Genomic DNA, 20630 nt, shown 5'->3' on the forward strand with positions numbered 1-20630 from the left:
AGGAGTCTTTGAAATGTCTGATGGGGGAAGGAATGAGAGGAATTTGAAACCTGCGAAGTGAGGGAAGAGACTGAGCACAAGATTTGATGGAAGAACAGACTGGCTGTGGGAGGCTGGCTGTGGAGGAAAGCAGGTGATATGAAGGAAGTGTGCGTGGTATTTGCTGTGTAAGGATGGGGAGACACTGGGAAGCACCCAGAGCGGGTGGTGGGGCATAAATAAAGGAGATGTTAATGTAGATGTAGAAGGTGAATCTGAGTATCAACATACTGGCACAAGGAGAACAATGAAGAGGCAGGCATAAAAAACTAGTGATTCTTTCCGGGCATCAGGTGGAGACAAGGATACCAAATAGGTTACCTCTGGATGGAGAAAAAGTGAAAGAAACAGTTGGGACAGACAGAGCAGTAACAAAACTGCTATATCACCACTTTGTGTTAACTCAGGAGAGGGTTTTTTTTTTGCCCAGGGTGTTTGATTTTTTTTCTTTCAGGACAGAGAGGAGTGTGTGGTTTTAGATTGGAGTGTTGGTAGGCAGGATTGTAGATCAGCTGCCAAAATGGAAAATGGCAGGTTGTCAGATCAAAAAGTATTTGCCCAAGAGTTCAAAAGGCATCTGGCATGGAAAAAGTGTGTGGAGAGCTAATTGCTCTCTTCTACCTTAAGCATAAGGAACTAATTAGGATCAGTTGGATAGGGAAGGCACAAGGAGCTGTGGCTTCACACAGAGTACAAAACTTCTTCCCACAGGGCACTGTGGATATAAGCAGGGTACGTGGATTTGAAATCTGTTGTACACATTCTTGGAAGTTGAAATCCATCAAACCATAAAATATGCAGATACAAATTGCAACCTTATGAGTTAGTGGGAGAACAAGTCTTTGGAGGCTGAGCTCTGTGGAAGTATCTCCATGTATTTACATTTGTCTTAGAGTCTTCTCTAGGCACTTACTGTCGATCACTGTCAGTGACAGGGTACTGGACTAGGCAGATCTCTAGAATCATCAGATTTTGTTGTTCCTGGGGCAAAATGGACACTACTATTGTGGGACAGCTCAGACCTTGAATTCTAAAAATAAAATTTCCAGTGCATGATTTCTAAAGCAAGATATGCTCTGACTTCTCTTACATGTAACAATATATATGCTGTTAAATATGATGTTAGGTATTACATAATATCACACTGATTTTTTCTTTAATGCTTACATTTGGGGATTAAGTCCAAAAAGATTTAACTGATGATTCTTCTTTGAAGTAGATGCACTGATCGGATTTGAATGACAGTTGGTCATGTTCCAGTGTTTCCGAGATTCTCTGGATGTCATATGAGTTTGGGACTTTGATAAATGGAGTGCATCTTAAGTATGTTGTTAAAAGGCTGGTTTACTACAAATGCCTTCTCTTCTACATATGCCCTGAAACAGAATTGTTTTGTAATGCTACATGACAGCTTTTTTTGGAATGCTTGGGGTCAGATGACTCTCCATCAATCCTCTTTATATCAAGCCTTGCTTTGCATAGTGTTGCTGCTTGCGTGATGCTTTCTTCCTGTGGTCTGTCTTTTTTTCCCACAGCCAGGATGCTTGCTGAATGCAGGCTCCTCTATCAATTGTATGTTTCTGACCCCTTCTTTTCCCTGGAGAAATAAGCTTATCAAATCTTTCCTTCTATATTATTTCTTTAATCAAACAAAGAGAAGATACAGGGTAGCTGAAGTCATTATCACTAACTTTGTATCTTGCAGTACTGAGACATCTGGAAATTATCTTGGCTCTTACAGTCATGCCCAGCTGAGGGACAGCACAGTTTATTACAGCTCTTATGTCCACTACCTTGTACTTCACAAAGAACCTGATAATCTGCAGAGTGTTTGTGTCTGTTGTTGCCAGTAGGCCTGATATCTGTGCCAGGCAACTGGGTAGAAACTGTTCTGAACAGCACAATTGAGAGCACATGATGAAACATGATATACTGGGGAAGAGACAGCACAGTTCCTGCAGAGAGGAATCATGACTCTGAAATCTGTTGGAGCTCTCTGAAGGGAGCAGTGAGCATGTGGGCAGGGGCAGCTGGATTGATGCTGCTTAATCGCATTTGCAAATGGTATTTGATGAAGGCTCTGAAAAGATTCTCAGCAAAAATAAACTGCCCATGTGATTGTCTTCCCTCTCTGCCTTGAGCAAACAGCAGAGCAGGAAGCCGGGAGGAGGCGGCTGGGATGGGTTTGTGGAGGTGGTCATTGGTGGAGCCTCCCGGGCCTGGGAGCCACCCTCAGCTCTGGGAAAGGAGCTGCATGGCGAGGTGCCCACGTGGAGGGAGGAGATCGAATCCCTGAAAGGACGTGAAGGACAACAGCAAAGGATTATTGAGGGTCCTTGTGCTGAGTGGTAAAACGTCAGCTACAACTGCGTGGAGATAAATCCAGGCTAACACGTCTGAAGGGAGCATCGTAATTTTACATGTGTTTCTTCGGATCGTCATGGCATGTGAATGAGCTCTGTGGAAAGGTCAGCGGTCAGAAATAGTAAACCGGATTCTAAAACTGTTAGGGAAGCAGAAAAAAGCAAAACTTAAAATACTCCTGTCTGTTTCTGGAATGCGATGTGTGGTGCTAGTCCCATTCATAAATTTAAAAAAAAGTGTTTGAGCTGGAAAGGAACAGGGAGGGGATGCAGTGATGACCCAAGCTGTGAAAGGGTTTCTCTGAGGAAACTTACTGGGCTCCTTGCACAAGAAGAGGAGAGATTGAAGAGGGGTATCACAATGGAGCAGGAGGAAGCATTTTTTACTGTTCTTCTGATGCTCCTTGGTTTTCATGAAGGGTGAACCTAAAGGAAATTACTTGACCTGCTCTAAGGCTGTGGATTGGGCTTGAAAACCTGTTGAAGCGTCTTTCATTTCGGAAAGCCTGCAGTTGATTCATTTATTTATTTTGGACTGTGTAGAAGTGTTTCAGATGTGTTAAAGTCATTGCTATGCCACGATGCCTGGTTTGCACCACTAAGCATAACTACTTACAATTCAAGATGTGGTTTCAGGGGCAATGAATCTATTTGTTGCAAGTTTGATCATTTGCGCACTGTGATTCTGGTAGTTAAAACTATCAATCTTAAGTCTCTTAAAATTAAGAAAATTATTTTACTTATTTTCTTTTGTTTCATTTTTCATTTCCTTATTCTCTTGTTTGTTTCTACTTACCCTCAGCTGTTTCTTTGGTTGTGTGCTTGGAATGACCGTGAAACCGTTTCACCTTTCAAGGACATTCACTAGAAGACATTTGAATGTTGCTGTGGGATTTGGGTGATTTGTGAAACCCTGATTAATAGGACATTTTAACTGCTACCCATCTCTAGGCAGCAGTGTGTTCAATATCTTGGAGGAGAAAAGGCATATGACAGAGGTGTGATCTGAATATGGGGCTTTCTTTGTTAGCTTTGCTCTTTTCTTTGCAGTACTGGGCAAATAATCATTTCTTTGGTGACATTTTGGGGATCTGGAAATGATCAAAAAGGGGAGGGAAATCGTTAAGCTTTAAGAACATTTCTCCTCTCAGAAACAAACTTAACTGTAAAAGATGAAATCTCCTAATCCCAGAAGAGAACTTGTTTGTTTGCTTTTTCCTTTCTGAATATTTTGTTACCTGCTCCTCTATTAGAGGGGAGGATTTGATTTCAGTCTGTGTTAAAACATTTGGCATCCACAAAGCTGGAATGCAGAGTATTTGACTCCACATGGTAATCGTTTCAGTTTTCATCACGTAAATGCTTGTACCATTCTGAGCGTTTGTTGAAACTTGGGATATCGTATCCTGGGACCCTCTGTGTTCTCTTGCCTTTAAAAGCAAGCCAGACTCCTTTGAGATGGTGGTGTGATGGGATGGAGCTTGCTCATGCATACATCTCTGAGGCACAGAGCAGAAAGGCTTAGAGCCATTAATCTGAGCTGGAACATGCTCTTTCCACACACCAATTCTCCCCAGAAATACTGGTGGCTGTGCTTGTGTGCTTGGCCAGTGGTGTGTCTGAGTACCCAGGCGAGACTGGAATCCCTGGCCCATACCAGACCTCCTTAATCACAGTGGGAGAGCACTGAAACCTACATTCTGTGTTTGTTTCTGTGTTTTTCTCCTGATCCATCTTCTCCCCTCCATTCAATAATCCCTAACCCTCCCAAACCCTTGCACCTGTCTCCCGGGTAGGGATGGGAGGATGCAGGGCTGCCCTGTGTCAGAAGAGATGCCCTTTGAATTCAAGTGTGTTGGGGAGGGGCTGTATGGGACATGGGACGGGGACGTTTTGTTTTCTCTTTCTGGGGACAGGGCGGGTGCAGGGGTTGCAGGAATGGCCTGGGGCACCCAATCAGGTGAAGGTGGTAGGGACTGAAGCATAGAGAGACTTTCACTCCATCCCAAGAGTTCTGTGATTTCACTTCAACATTTTGCCACTGCCAGCTCATCACAGCACACTGCTGCAGACCTTGTAGAGTCTAAAAAGAGAGCCCTTTCTTCTAAGGTTCTTACATTTATAAAAGACTAAATGGTTTTTGATTACTTTTGATTTAAGTCTTCAAAATCTGAAGCAGGGGAGCAGCTCCAGAAGCTGATGCTGGAACATAGTCCTATATCCTTCTGGTTGTGGTTGAGTTTTTTTGTTTTTCTTACCAAAATTGACTTGAATTGTACCTACTTAGATAAATGCACTTCCAAAGATTTTCTGTATGCCTCATAATGATTGGAGAGGGGGTGAGGAGCTGTGGGTCCCTAGTAGCCACTGCTAGGAAAATGTGAATTCTTGTTGCTTTCTGCACCATGGGAATGGTGAGGAGCACTGGTGGGGCTGGACTGGCTCCCAGTGGGCTCAGTTCCTTCCTGCACTGGTGCAGGGCTGGGTTGTGTTTCTGTTGCCTTAAATCAGGGATTTGTGGCGAAGAGAGCTGGGCTCTTGCTGAAGAACTCTCTGGGGCTTGTCAAAACCACCTTTTCTTTTTCTTTTTTTTTTTTGTGAGCACACTGTTCCCATTTCATCTTTGCTGTTGCTGCTGTTTATTCTAGTTCCCTGGGCTTTTTGCTAATATGAAGATGTTAGTGTAGTGAGCAGTTAATTATCCATGCTGTCTGGGGTGGAGGAAGTGGAGGGGTGGTAGGGAATGGTTCAGTGCTGGTTTATTTCCTCAGTCAGCATATTCCCTTTCCTGGTCCCAGAACGCTTCTGTGTTGCACTTTGTATTTGCAAACCTCCATCTGGAGCACTGAGCAGCTGTCAGTGGAGCTCCTCATGCGAAAAGAAATTGAAGAACTAGCAAGACCACAAGAGCAGCTTTTGGAAGTGCATGGTTGGCTGGGCCCAGATGTTTGGGAAGGGGGAGGAAACCCACAGAGATCAACCAAAACATCCATCAAAGGGAGCAGTGGAGGACGTGGGCAGGAGGACGGCAAGGAGGGACAAGTCTACTGGCTCTTATGTGCAGTTCTTACTTAGTTAAATGTAGGATTTAATTTGCTGCTGATGGAATTGCCGTGGCTCTGGCAGATTTAGGCTATTAGAAAACATGAATCTGCTGTAAACAGTAGGAAGTAAATCCTGATCTTTATATTCACTCTTTGCTCTTGTATTTTCTTGCACTGGTTTATTTCTCACTCATCAATATTCCTAGCAGGAGATCCGAGGCTGCTTGTTTCTGGTAAGTGCATGTAGAGATCCAAGTGATTGTTCATGGAAGGCAGTGTGCTCTCTCTTGTGATGGAAGGAGGAAAGGAATCATGCCTGTGCATCTAGTTCTCCTTTTGACAGCAGGATCTAAAACCTGCTTTAGACCTGAAGTCCCAAGTTACCCTGGTTTAGGGCTGGTGTGCATGAGGAAAGTTACTGCACATAAGCAGAGCTGGGAGATTTTCTGAAAGACTCTTGCTTGCTTCTGAGAACTCTGTGTAGGCTGGCCAGACTTGAATAGTCAATGTTAAGCTTGCAGCATACAAAGGGTTGGAAAGATAAGTATTTATTCTTCGTTTGCAGATGCAACTCACTGTGCAGATTGCTGAATGAGTGCCGAGCTGTGTGAGACACAGAGGCACTCCGTGTACCAGTGGCTAAATCAGCAAACTGATTTCAAACACACACAAAAACTGTAACTGAAAATAAATTACCTAGCCTGACATTTTTCATGGGGCTTATGTATGCTAAAAGACTCCAGCTCCTTAGGGAGGAGTGGAACATTAAAAACTTGAGTGCCGTCTCCTGTTCTGTGTGCAGAACTCTGGGGTTTAGGTGTGCGTGGGTGAAAGTTTTTCTTGCTTCCCAGAAGGTGCTGCTTTCCCTTCCTTTGCCAAAATGTTTGCTTAGGTGACAGGATCAGTTAAAGTATAATAAATAACCAGTGTTAATATTTTACTTGCATTATTTATGAAGATGTTGGATACTGACCAAGGCAATGAAACATGTAATAAATGCAGCTGGAGAATTATACTCCAATAAATTTTAGATGAGCTTTATTTAATGATAAAGTGTAAAAAAACCCCATTGCAACGAGAGAATGTGTTTTGTAGCCACTGTAAATGTTTTAGTGCATTTTAAAGAAATAAGTGTAGCACTTAGGTTCTCACAGTTAAAGCACCGAATAAAACAAGGATGAAGACTAGGAATGTCTGCAGGGCTCAGATGTACAAGATATGGAAGCACAGGTCCCAGCACCACTATCTTTTGAAAAGCTTGGAGGCTGAGGGTGGGATTTGAGGTACCAGAAGCCACAAGGTTGCTGGATTTTGTCTTGCCAATGGTGAGCCACTACAACACATGTTGTCCTCCACAAGGGCAGCACCGTGGGGTCATAGCTAATTCTGGCTGACAGAGGCCATGTTAAACACCACAGCCAGAGGCTGTATTTTAGATAGCTCTCCCTGAAACACTATTAGTGTGTTTTACTGAACCTTTCAGAGTGGGTTTTGGGGACAGTAACTTCCAGGAGGTGCTTGGCTTGCTTTGCAGCTCTAGGCAGACTGTGGGGATGGGTTCCCCCTCTGCCAGCGGGAGCTGGGGTCATTGAGTGCTTTGCAGCACTGCTTGGGGTTTTTTGGGGTTTTTTTGGTGAGTTGACAGAGGTGCTTTTAGAAGGATTATTTGCATTCATGCATTCAAAGCTTAACTTTGTTTCCTTTTTTCTTGAAACCTTGGCCTTGTTCTCTCAGTTGTCTGCCTGAAATCAAGGTTACTTGATCATAAGAGAAAAAAGTATCCACCTTGTTTCTGTCTTTGTCCCTTGTGCTTGTAGAAGAGCTGACATAAAAGTAAACCTGTAATTTAGTGTTGTCACATATCTTCTCTCCAGCCAGAAATGCATCTAAATAAAGCTTTAGTACGCTTCTGAGCTCCAAACTCATCATTTTGCTTCATTTTACTGGCTCTCTGTAAGCCCTGAGAGCTGTTTGATTGTCTCCCTTTGCAGGGCCTGGCCTTTAACTGCGGCAAGAGTCACAGGGGCCACCCAAGCAGCCTCACATCCACCTACAGCTGCTACTCACCCTCAGATTGTGAGATAATAGACACTGCTGAATGCATCTGAAGAGTAGTGGCTTTAGAAAATGTCTGCACTGAAACTCTGAAAATGTTTCCTGTAGAAAATCTCCACCTGGGAGTTAAAGTTCATTTTCCTCATGCCATAGTTGTGGATAGGCTGTGTTGCTGGAATGACCTTTACTGCTCTGGATGCATGACTCCTGCCTTCCCTAAAAGCAGGGAGAAGAGTACAGGGCTGGGTGCTGGGGGATTCTGCAGTGGTCATACAAAGCCCCTGGAAGGGACAAGGGAGTATTTTCTAACTGGAAATGAAACCAGTTTGGAGGTGAAAAAATTCCCTGTAAGTCATGGGGGGATTTTTTTGTTTTCTTTTTATTTGTAATTCTTGGATAAGAAAAACCCTTTTCTGAAAATTTGTATGACTAGGTGGTAATACCTTCCTCTCATCTCTATATTTTAGGAGTGGTTTGTATCAACATGCCTTTTGCTGGCTGTCTATACAAGGACCCCACTGCTTGAATTTCAAGTTTCACATCCTGTTCTCTTGAAGCAGGATAATATAGAGAGGTGCAAGGCACAAGCAGCACTCGTTCTGAAGTGGCTGCTTTCATGTTGCACAGTGATAAAAGTATTCTAAAAGCAGAGTGGGACCCTCCAAGCTTCTGCAGGCCACTTAGATCTGAGATGATCTGTCATCAGTGTTTGTCTCCGCTGCCCAAGATAAAAGTTTGGTAGAACAAATTGAAAAGTAAGTGAGCAATTTATTATCCAAAGCAATACTTGTCTGTTGCCTTCCTTTGTAATTTGTAGTTGTCAGGGTCTTTTTCAGAGTAGCATTGCAGCCTTTTTGCAAGTGTCTAAATTACTTATACTGGCATATTCTGGTTTTCATATCATATATTTTCAGTATGTGCCTATTCCTACTTTAATTTCTGTGATCTTCTAATTGAATTCAAAGATTTGGGAAAGTCTAGAGATAAAACTATAGTTAGAAAGAAATGAGTTATGAAAGGCTGGAATGGTAGAATGGAACTTTTTAAATTACTGTAAATGCTCAAGATTTCTAATTTGGAGAAGAAAATAGGGGGTTTTTTCCCTCTTACTTCCTGTGGTGTGCATTCAGAATTTCACAAGTCTGGGTTGTGTCTCAGTGTAGTTGCTGGTAAAGAGTCTGCAGGTTTGATGATCCTGCTAGGAGCTGTCCCACTTCCTCAGAGTAGAGACTGTCCCAAGGGGCAGGCTTGCATATCTTCTTGGGAAGGAGCTGAAGAGGTTCAGGTGAGCTCCTGGCTCCAGAGCACAGGGATTCTGGTCAGCTTGGATGCTCTTGCTGAAGTTTCATGTCTGCTCTTTTTGTGCTGGCATCCTCTTCAGGTGAGCAGAGGTGGTGCAGAAATTTCTTTGAAGACCATTTATTATTTTAAGATCTGTCCTTGTCTGGATCTGCAGAGTTGCTGCAGTAGTATAATTACATTTTTGACTCCTATTTGTTTTTTTCTTTGAGTTCAGTTGTTCTTCTCAGAAGTTAACCACTGGGAAGCGAATTTCATATGCCAAAAAATCAGAGAGTACAGAAAATATTATGGAACAGAATCTTGGAATCATAGACTCATTTAGATTGAAAAAACCTGCTAAGATCACGGAGTCAAATCCAGCACTGCCAAATCTACCACTAAACTATGTCACTTAATGCCACATCTACATGTCTTTTAAATTCTTTGGGGATGGTGACTCAGCCACTTTCCTGGGCAGCCTGTTCCAGTGTTTGACAACCCTTTCTGTGAAGAAATTTTTCCTGATATCCAACACAGACGCCCCCAGGCTTGAGGCTGTTTCCTCTTGTTCTATCGCTTGTTACCTGGGAGAAGAGGCTGATCCCCACCCAGCTACAACCTCTTCTTGGGGAGTTTTAGAGAGTGCTAAGGTGTCCCCTGAGCAAGGATACTTTTTTATAGCTCTGTGGAAGAGGGATGGATCTCATGAGGCTTTCAGCATAGCTGCCTGAGTTCTGAGCTGCTTGCCTCAGGTATGTCCTTTAGGGATCTGTCCCAAGGGCTGTCCTTGGAGGAGCTGCCTCGATGCATCTCTTCAGGGAGTGAAGCTCCATGGCAGGAGGAGAGCTGGGTGCAGCCCTGACCCTGAGCAGCTCTGTCACATGGGCTCACTGTGCAGCTCTCACAGAGTTCAGCTGCTCTCAGGCCTAACAAGATTCATTTCCCCTTGGCTTTGCCCCTGTCGTAGTTATTTGTAGGCTCAGCACACAGGCAATGCTTTTATCAGTTGTGTGCTTTCGTACTGATATTTGGAGGGATATTTGTATTTTTCTGGTAAAGACTCTGAAAAATATTAATGTTGTTCTCTCCTCTTTTCTTCATCCTGTATCCTTTTCCTTTATCTTAAGCTAAATTGACTTTTCTGACTCCCATCAATGAATTTAGAGACATGAGTCTTAAGTACAGACCCATTGGATTATCTTAAAGAAAAACCAAAGTAAAAAGCTCCCAAAACAAACCAAGCAAACCCTAAGAAAATCTGTTATCTGTTCTGACAAGATCAGGTCACTCCTCGTTATTAAATTATCTGAGTCAAATGCTTTAATTAGCATCTAACTTTTCATTACTGTGCTTCCTCACCATCTTTCCATTGGAGAGAACAGTGTGGATGCTGATCTGAAGGCTTAGGAAGTGCTTTGCAGTATCTGATGTTTAATTGAAGCAGGGAGCAGCAGTGCCCTGCCAGGCTGTGGCAGCTCTTCTCCTCAGATGCAGCTGTGTGCGTTCTGGGCATTAGAACTGTATTTGTAGTTATAACATCTATTCCTAGATAAGATAGGTAACCAGCTTCTCCATGGCTTCCCTGTCAGTTTGTGTTGGAATGACAGTAGGTGCACCAGGAGCATTCTGATGGTGAATGTCTTGCTTTAAAATGCATAAGATTGGAGATGCATACATTCCTCCCTAATTGCAGGAAATTGCAGATCCCGACAAAATTTGGAGTGCAGCTGCTTGTATAATTACATCTTCTGTCAGTTGCTATAGCTTAGCTTTACAGCCCTTCTAAAATATCTTCATAGTTTATGGGACAAATAATGTCCCCACTGATATTACTTTGGGATCACCCCTTTCATTTATTCACCACCAGTTCCAAAGGCCTGAGATTTTTTTCTCATGCTGAACTAATAACGAATATTAAAAATTAGTGGTTTTATTAAGGTGCAATTTTGCTTTAGCTGCTGTAATTATTGTTAAGCCAAAAGACATTATTTAAGTTTCTTCCTGTTGCTGGGGGGTGGGTTTAGTAAGAAGTACCAATTCCTGTACCTCAAGCCAGTTTGATTTTGGTTATATGGAAACCTTTCCATTTCATGGCCTTAGGAAATAGTGGGTAATGGGTCATGGAAGAGTTGCTGGGTTATTGGCAGCTAAGTGTTGCGATCTGCCACTGGCCATTGAATGGCAGGTAAGATACAGATCACAATTCAGAGTTTAATGAAATGTGTTGGCACCACTTACACCACCATCACAGGTGGGAAATGGTTGAAAGGTTAGAAAGGATTAAAGGAAGGGTAATAAAGGAATTCATTTGGTCTGGCTTTTTGAGAAGTGAGAAAAGTGTAATTACCAAGGCAAAGTTCATAGCTGGACTGTGTTCTGCAAATTCCTAGGCAGAAGTGGAATTTTGAGGGTATTAGACTTTAGATGAAAGATGGTATAAGCAGACCCAGTGGCTGAGGTGGAACTTGCTGAGAAAGGCGTGTTTTTAATCATAATTGGATTTCACTGCTGAGGTAGTGCAGTGATAGGGTAGTATTTTGATCTGCTGGAGTCTGTGTTTAGAAACCCAACACTATGTTTCTAGAAGAGACCCCGTAGTTTACCAAAATGTAGCAGAACATTGCAGAAATTACCAGGTGAGAGACTGTAGCCTGTGCTTTGTGATAGATAGACTATTCAAACAGTTTATTATGACTTTAATCCACAAATGCATGAGCATTGGCATTAAATGGGCTATTTCAAGTCTCTTTGTGTACAATCAAGGATCTCACGAGAAGAAAGAAACCTTATTTAGGCAGGACAGTGTGGGAAGTCTTCAGCTATTAAAATAGAAAGTGATGGTTTCTAGCTTTTTGAAACTGGTTAGTCTTGAGTGTGTAGAAATTGCAGCAGAAAATTAAAACCCTTGAAAGCTGACAGCAGAGAAGCTTGGTTCAATGAGACAAGGTTTATAGAGCTGCAGTACTAACTGTAACTTTCTTAGAGGCTTGAAATTACATTTGGGCAAGTTGCTATAAGACAAGAATTTGAAATTAGGGTAAGGTATTTTTTGTAGTAAAACACCTGCTTACTCAGTGTTGTGGTGTTTCCGGAACAGCTGATTTCAGATATTGCTTTTGCTTTAACTTGTGGACTTTTGTACATAAGCAGCAGATTATTTTCTGAAGGTTGGAGGCCTGATTTTCCTTCTCAGCAAATGTTTGAACTTCATAGGGCCTGCAGGGTCCTGTCCCCCCTGCTCTATAATTTTTCCCAGCAGTAGGAGCTGCAGGACTTGATTTTCTGTCAATTATGCATTCACAGCATCCCTTGAAATAGTGCCTTTCTCTGCTCCTCTGAGGCTGAATGGGTCACTGTCTACAGCTAAGGAAGGAAAGCATTTAACCTTAACTATCATTGTTCCAAAAAAAAAAAAAAAAAAAAAAAAAAGGCAAACATTTTTGTTAAAAGAAACTGGTGCCCCAGCCAAATTATTCTTTCTTGTTAAAGAAGGCTAAAGCCCTCACCCTATTTATGTGTGAAAAAAGCTTTGGTTTTATGTCTTTGGGGGTCACACAGACCCCTTAAGTTACTGATTTCTGTTCTGTACAAGGAGAAGCAGTGCTGGCATGTTCAGTTCCTGCAATCCCTGATGATGTTTGAGGCAAACTCTGCTTGGGCATCTTCTTGGGTGCTGCTTTTCAGTGCTGCTCCATGTGCAGCAAGGTGCAGAATGCGTGTTGTACAGTGAGGAAATCCTTGTATAGGAACACAAAGGGGTTGTGGGTGGGAATTGTGGGATCCCTGTGACTATTTTGATTGTATTCTACTTTTATTTAATACTTACAGATATTGCTGCTGTGCTTAGAGTGAACTCTGCTCTTCCCTCCACTATGTTATTGGTACTCTTGCTTATTATTTCCTTTTGCTCTTTTCTTTTTTACTTGCTGCTGGTTTTTTAGTGCTGTCAAGGAGGACTTTCTAAAAGTAGTCTGCAAATCCTTGTTTATCCTGTTTTCTGTATCCTGTTCTCTGAATCCCAGATAGACTGTCAGCTGGGATTGCAGCTCTGCAAGGCATTTCTTAGGGGGTGGTAGGGGAAAAAACACTAAGGCAATACAAGGTATAAATAATGATCCTTTATAAAGTGTTTGTACTGATTAAAGACAAGTGCTTGTAAGGCTCAGCCCCTGGACTGATTTGGATTCCACTCTGGAAACAGAAAGCTCGTAAATCAGTGTTAATTTGCTATTCCTGGTTTCTAGTGCCCAGCTGTCAGGATTTCCGCCCCGCAGCCTCGGGGAGATGGCAATATCTCTGTGCTTATACCGCTTTCATTTTTTACTTACAGATCTTTATCTAAAATTGATGCTTGTCTGTTGAATTAGAGTCTGCTCAGTTTACATGGAGACTGAGAGCTCTGGGTAGCTCTTCCAGGCTGGTGAAGCCATGCTTGAGATGTTGTGATGTGCTGGGGAGCTGTTTGGGGCCAGGGCGTGGTGAGTGCACCGACTGGTTTGGCGGGTCTCTTCCACTCCTGCAGTCTCACCCTTCATTAATCTTATATTGCCAAGCATGTAGTATTTCACTTCATCCTTTCAACTCCCCAGGCACAGGGGCCTTCTGAGACGTGATAGGTTTAAAATGAAACTCGGAAATGAGCATCCTTTAGGAGTACAAAATTCTGCAAGTCAAATGCTGTTTGGTGTTTTCAGAGTTTATCAAATGTGTTGGGTTATTATGCCCTGATGGCAAAGGAGCATGACTTGGTGGCTTGGATATTGTATCTGTTTATATTTCCTAATTTCCTTTCACTCCCCAACCCCAAAAGACAAGATCTGAGATTTTTCTGTTTGTTCCTTGCATCTAGGAGCACAAAGGATGCTCCCAGGCTCATTGTATTTTCTGGCAGAGGCAGTCATCACAGTGTGTAGTATCCATACAGCTTGGCAAGGATTATTTGTATTTCATCATGTATGCATGTGGGGTCTTCTCCCTGTTCATCAGAGAAATATGAGAGGAGGAGTGGACAGATAGGACTGGAGACAGAAAATGTGCCATTTCTAGGCTTTTGCAGAGTGTTTTTCTGAACAATGCTGTCCTAGCTGTTCCTGCAAAACTCCTAGAATAATATGAAGAGATTGGGGTTTAAAAGTAATGACATGATTCTGGTCTTTATAATCCACTTCAAAAGAAACTCCAGCTGTTTGGTTTGCTATTCCTTCTTTGAAGCTGGCAACAATACAATCATAAAATGGAAATGCTCCTATGAGTCCTCCTCCTCTTCCTGGAAGTGGATGTTTGGACCTTTCCTTGCTGCTGCTTTTTAAACCTCCATCTCTTGTTAGTGGCTTCCTTCAAGGATGTAATTGAGAGGCAGAGCATTCATTCACTTTTCTGAGGCTTTCAGGTTGCCATGTGAAGTTCTAAAAAGCTGAAACGTTGACTTCCAGCATTTGGAAGATTGTCACTTTCACTAGGCCATTACTGGAAATGATTTAAGTAACAGGATGTGGTTATCTAGATCTCTTAGCATCTCTTTGGGATGTCTTGCGTGTTGGTAACATTCTCTCTGAAGAAGTTCATGTTCAGCTTGCTTTTTAGCAGAAAAAGAACCAATTTGTGTGTAATTTTTACTGCACTTTTTATTAGTGAGTTATTAAAAATGTGAGAGAGATCAGCCTCTCTGGCATGATTCCAAGCCCTATGGAGTGAAATGGAGAGCTCTGGAAAGCTCATTACCAGAAAGGTGCAGGCAAATGTGAGGGAGCTGAGGGGCTGGAAGGTCTCCTTTTGAGGAGGGATCAGGTGAGCTCAGTGTGTAGGGCATCTAAGCAGTTGATGGAAGCAGAGCTTCACAAGATGGGCAGCAGAAAGACTGGGGCTGTCCACATGGCAAATTGTCACTCGTCCAGGGGAGGTGAATCTGGGTAACGCTGTTCTGGCCTCAAAACTGTGGAAGATGCAATGAAACTGGAAGGCAGCTTACTCAAAATATGCAACATGTTACCTATGCCATGATTTACCCACTGAACTCGTTGTTACGAAATTTATTCGAAGCCAGAGGATCCCCAGGACTGAAAATAGCTGGGATAGTACTGGCTATCCTTTTCATTCAGACAACTGTCTTTGGTTAGAAGCCATTTCAGAGAAGGCTGGGCTGAAGAAGTGCTGGGAAGTTAATCATGGTGTTTGCAGGCTTGAAGCCTCTTCTGTGCATTGGTGCAAAAGTTAATCCACCATGGTGGATTAACCAAGCTGCCTGCTCAGCCTGGATTTTGGATGTGCTTCCCCTTTGGATGTTCCCCTGTCCAGCTCTGTACTGGGCCCATCCTTTTCTGTTTTGACTTGGGCGTTTTCCTCAGTCAGATGCCAGCCTGAATGGTTTTGTAAACGCAGTATCCCAGGGATGTCCCAGGGAGATGGCAAATCCCTTCCATGCTTGATGGATGTCCTGCCAGGCTTGGTTCCACCATGCTGGGGACTAGAGGCCACTTCTCTCTGCCCACCCTCCAGCCAGTGTTGAAGAGATCTGTTTTATTGTAGTGCTTATTCCTTTGTACATTCCTGCTTGTGGGTATGCTGGCAGTATCTGTGCCTGTGCACACTGCAGCCCTTTGCACTGTGCCAGGTTTGGGGAGGACAGCACAGGCTGGCTGTCACTTTAAGTCCCTTTTCAGTCTGACCTAAGATGCAGTACTGCTCCCTGCAACTCCACTTATTTGTTGGCTTCTTGTTAGAACATGAAAGTCATTACAGTTTTCCTGTTAGCTTTCAGTTCCTAATACCTTTTGAAGACTGATGTTATCTAAAGGAGAGCATTTGGGAGTGCTCAGGGCAGTTTGGCCCCTGTCCTGTCCCAAAGAGCAGTCGGTGACGTGGTGAGATGAAGAGCTGGAAGGGAGAACCCAACCTGCTGCAGAGCAGGGGATGTGTCAGTTTGAAGATGCTGATTCCCTCTGTGTTTGGAGTGGATTTTCTCAAAGTGCACTGGGTTCCTTTGGGATGAGGATGGTTCTGTACAAGTGGAAGAGATGATTATCATGTTGTTGTATTTATTTGGAGAGGATGTGCAGCAGTTTTCAGACAGCACTACGCACCTAATTGGGAATTCAAATTCCAGCTGGTAGATTGAGACTGAAAGGCAGAGCTGTGGGATAGAAATGGGCAGGCACAAAATGCTGAGGCTCCTAATCTTTTACAATATGTTTGTTTAATACAAAGTGGTCTATTGAGATTGTTTTGCAGAGTAGAATAATCGTTGTGTGCTGACTAATGGGAGACAGCAAGCTGTTAAGGTGCATCAATTAACCATACAGGGGGAGATTATTGAGTATTTTCAGAAGCATTCAGGATGTGAAGAGTAGAGGATATTGCTTGAAAGTAACCCTCAGAGATTTTTAGCAATTGAAATCTATAAACTGCAACAAGAGTATTTGTGGCCATACATATGTTTGCAGAGCCTTCCAAGAAGAACAGAATTGGAGTTAGCTTTCCAATTCCAGAGTGTGCTGATAGGAAATAAATAGTGCTTTGCTGAACTTGTTATCTTATTTAATATGGATAATTTAAAAAAATTTCCCCTCTCCAGTTTATCTAATGTTATCCCAGGAAATGCTGGTCCTCTTTATAGAAGATAGCATGTGCAACACCCTTCTGATACTTGGATGTAGGTTCTGTTACACTTCTGTTTTCCTTCCTGTAAGGCTGTTGTCCTTGTCCTTACAACTGCTCCTGCTTCCCTATAGTAATTCCTGACCCTGCTATGGGTTAGAACTCAACGCACTTAGTGCTGAGAGGAGCATGCTGCTCCTCCATCATGTGCCTTGTTTAATGGATAATAAAATTCTCCAGTTTTGACTGGTGGAGATATGAAAACCTATGTTTCATTAGGAATGCTTTTTTACAGCCCTACTATGCTTCTGCTTGAGTTTAATGTGAAAAATAAATAACGTTTTGTGAGCTCTGTTTGCTGAGTGATGTTGTTGTTTGTAACTAACGGGAAATTTTTCCCATCCTGGATTCCACTGTTAAATCTACTTTGTGCAAACATCATTTTCCATTTATTCATTGGCTGTGGGAAGACCAGATAACATTGAATTTATTTTTTCAGTTTTGTTCCTTCTAAAGTGGTGTTAGAGAATTGCACCTCAGTTATTCTTACAGCCAACAGCAAGAGATGTCCCTGGGCTTCCTCGGGGATTATGATAAAGAGGGACCCCTGGTTCCTGGACAAGGACAAAGACAGACTTCTCTCGGCTTCAATTCTCTGTTCAAATGCCTTAATCAACAGAGGTCTCCTTTAGCAGATGGTTCTGCATCGATAAAGCCTTTAATGTGTTGGTAAAAATTCAGAGGAATTTACTCCTTTTCTGATGTGATTGATTTTCTTAATCTTCTTTAAGCGGAGGCTGAGGGGTGAGAATAACTCATCAGAAGACTATGGAGAGGATTAATTACTTGGCTGCAAAACTCATGAAGATATTCTGAAGGAAGATGTGGGATGAGTGAGTGAAGCCCTGATGAAGTTGGTGTCAGTGGGGAAATTTAACTGTGACTGCAGCCATCGCACCTGCAGTGTTCCACTGTAAGAGAATGAAGACTGATCCTCTGTATGTCATAACCTTCTGAACTTTTTTCAGTAATAAAACCTTCCCCACTGATCTGGGGAAGAAAAATCCTTTTTTTCTCACAGACAGCAGCTGGTCTGATCCTGAACAGCTGTAGCTTGACAGTGGGAAATGCTGCAGGTGCTTTGCTACCTTAGGACTCTTATCCTTGCAGCTGGTGCTGCTTTGAGCTCTGCCTGATCTCTGGTGCTTCAGAGAGCTGCCAGAATATCCCTGACTTTACAGGGAACTTGTCAAAGCCCTGATCTGTAAGGTACTGATATCTTAATGCAGATCTGCAGATTTAAAACCCCAAGGAGTTGTTCAGCTTCACCCACAGGCAGGAAAGGGAGGGGTTGCAGAGCAGTTTCAAGGCTGGAAGGGTTATCATTAGCTCTGAGCTTGACCTGAGCTGAGCTTTGGCCAAAGGATTCATCCCTGGAGCTGCAGTGAAGTATTTCATGGTTCATTATCCTCACAGTAGGAAACAATGTCTTACTCTGAGGCTGAATATCTTAACTGGAATTTTCATCCATTTGATCTTCTTATGGCTTTGTCAGCAAAGTCTCATCTTTACCACGTTCTTTTCCAGTTTCTTTTAGGAACTAAAACAAATTACGTATCTGTCTTCATGAATGGAATATTCTGAACTCTCTAAGTTTCATTTTCCAAGGTTAGTTTTCTGGCCTGTGGGTCGTTGGGTGACCTGCTGTGAATCCTACTCTCTGTTTCCCTGTGGTTTTTTGAGGCGTGAAGTCCAGAACTGCACACAAGTCTCAGGAGAGCTTTGGGATCTGTGCAGGTTGCAGAGGCAGCATCGCTTTTGAGAAACTTTGCTGCTTTTTGACTGAGTTGAGTTGGCAGCTTTTTGCCATAGCAGAAATGGGAAATCCCATTGGGCCAAGAGCCATTTCCCTGAAGGCCTTAGCAGGGTGCCTCTTTTACAGATGTTTCCCCACTGACAAGTGCATTTTGAGATGAGTCACTGAATTCATATTTAATCCACTAGTAAAATTGGCAGGGCAATTACCATCTTGCAAGTTCTTCAAATCATATTGTTAGAGAACATTAAATCAAATGCTTTGGAAAAATCCCAGTATATACAATTGCTTTTATCATCCAGAGTGTGATGCTGTCATGAAAAAAGCTTTATTTAATTGGGGCCTGTCTTCAGTGAAAGTGTGCTGCCTGGTACTCATTTTGGTCTTGGCCTCTGCCTCTTTGTCTCTGCTCCATTATTTTCCTTTTCCTAATTGTTACCCCATAATGAGAATTGAGAGTTAAGGAATGGCTAGCTTACGATTGTCACCCCTACTTTTCAGCATTGCCAAGTGCAGAAAGCATTTACAAACTGAAATAATGCTGTTATTCACGAGGCAATTAATCTGTTATGACAGCTTGGTGGCTTAAAGCACGACAGGGATGAAGGTCACTCTGCTGGGTGTCCCTTTTTGCTGCGTGTGTTTTGCTCTGAAGCCAAACCACCCACTCCCCAGTAAAAAGGATGCATGCAGAGGCCTTGTGAGTAAGTCGTCACTGGAGGGGCTGCTGGACTGGCAAACAAATGACTACAGGCAGCTTTCTGGTTACTGAGGCTGCTGCCTGACTGAAAGCACATGTTAGCTTAATTCAGTTTTCACTGCCACACACTTTAGTTTACACTAACAGTTGGCTCTTCTTTCTGGTACGTCCTAGTCTGAGCATGATGTTTTGTGTTGTTTCCTGGCGGGAGGATTTTTTTCACAGAAATGTACCCTACTCTTCCCTTCCTGTTCTTTTTCTTCCCTCTACAGGTGGCAGCAAGAGAAGAACTACAGAAGGAAGGGTTCTCTGCCGCCACTAGAAAGATACAGGAAAGCGCTGAAGTGAAGCTGAGAGGTCTTGCATTCATTCATGCTCCAAAGAAAAATAAAATGCATGGTTCGTGCAGGCTGGTGCTGAGAAACAAACATCCTGCCAGCAAAATGGGCTTTGGTCAGTCTCAGGTATCCAAGGAGCCTGTTTCAGCTGTCAGTGCTACAGAGGTGATCAGAGAACTGCAGATGAGGGAGGCCAGCCTGCAGAGAGAGCTGCAGCAGCTGCGGGAGGAGTGCCGGCAGAGGCTGGATGAAATTGCAGAAGGGCTGGAGGGAGTGATTTGTATCTCCCCTTGAAGAGGTAAAACTGGACTGAGAGGAGCAAAGGAATAGAGTGGCTTGATCACGTTGTGCAGGCTGGCATGGGGGAGTGCGAGCTGAGGAACAAAATGTAATTTGTAATTCTTTAGCCTGGGAATCGTAACTCGTTACTGCTTTGTGAGTTGTACTGGGGCCATAACCTCAGTGCTCTCTCTGGAGCCCCTTTGTTGCTCACCTTGCCAATTAAATTCTGCATTTGGCCTTGGTGGGAGTGTGCATAAATCTCCCTTTTATCTTCTGGATTTCTAGTTCTTCTGCCAAGCACTGGACTCTTTTACAGTGCCCAGCTGCTAGGCACGGCGTACATTGAGGCTGTGCATTGAAGTACTAATTGCATTCAACATTTTCCAGCAATTGGAAGAGTTCATTAGTCAGAAAAATCCAAGTATTGGAGAACATGAAAAATACCAAGGCTTAGAGAGATTGGAAATATTCAAGAAAGTGTGTTGTTTTAATTCAGCTGCTTGGAGTATTTGTAGCAGCTGTAATGTAGTCACAATAAAGAAAAACAAATGCCTAATAATAAATAAAGCACTGCACTGATTTCATTTACTGGTGTGATGCACTTGAAGTAATTGGGTTCTCAAAGAGAACAAACTAGAAACCCATTCCATCAGGTTATGAGTCACAATGAAGTCGATGACTTATGGACCTGCTATAGGAAGTTTCTGTGATACAGAAATACGACCTTAACTTCCAAGCTTGAGGAGTCTTCAAGCTCTGTCTCTGAAGGCTTCTTCCCTTGGAACAGTGAAATGCTTTTCCTTTGGCCTTAATTTCCTATCCTTTCCTGGTTTGCTTTCACCGAGGAATATTTTTGTATTCTAGTTGTACACTTTGAGGAATAAATAATATTTAAAGAAACCAGTCTGCTTTTCATTTGTGAATTGCTGTGAGCAGTGGGATTTCCTCCATCTGGGAGAGCAGCCCCTGGGAGCAGGGTGTTTGTGTGTGTTGTCCAAGGCTGTCAGGCACAACCAGTGTTGCCTGCTGGCAGCTGGCACGGGAGTGACACACGGTCCTGGAGCAGAAGAACCCAGTGGGACTGGTAAGATCCATGTCTGGGGCAGGTGGCCCAAGACT

At 43.0% G+C, this 20630-nt stretch overlaps 1 protein-coding gene across 1 annotated transcript in view; it reads left to right on the forward strand.

Annotated features, from left to right (window-relative positions):
• TEDC1 (tubulin epsilon and delta complex 1) overlaps positions 1-20411 on the forward strand; it is a 67794-nt gene extending 47383 nt beyond the window's left edge. Inside the window, exon 8 of the mRNA XM_048312928.1 lies at positions 19164-20411. Coding sequence (XP_048168885.1) covers positions 19164-19523 — 360 coding nt within the window. The 3' untranslated portion in view covers positions 19524-20411. The remainder of the gene's footprint in view (positions 1-19163) is intronic.
• The last annotated feature ends 219 nt before the right edge of the window (positions 20412-20630 follow it).

This window comes from Corvus hawaiiensis, chromosome 9, assembly GCF_020740725.1.
Source record: "Corvus hawaiiensis isolate bCorHaw1 chromosome 9, bCorHaw1.pri.cur, whole genome shotgun sequence".
Classification (NCBI taxonomy): domain Eukaryota; kingdom Metazoa; phylum Chordata; class Aves; order Passeriformes; family Corvidae; genus Corvus; species Corvus hawaiiensis.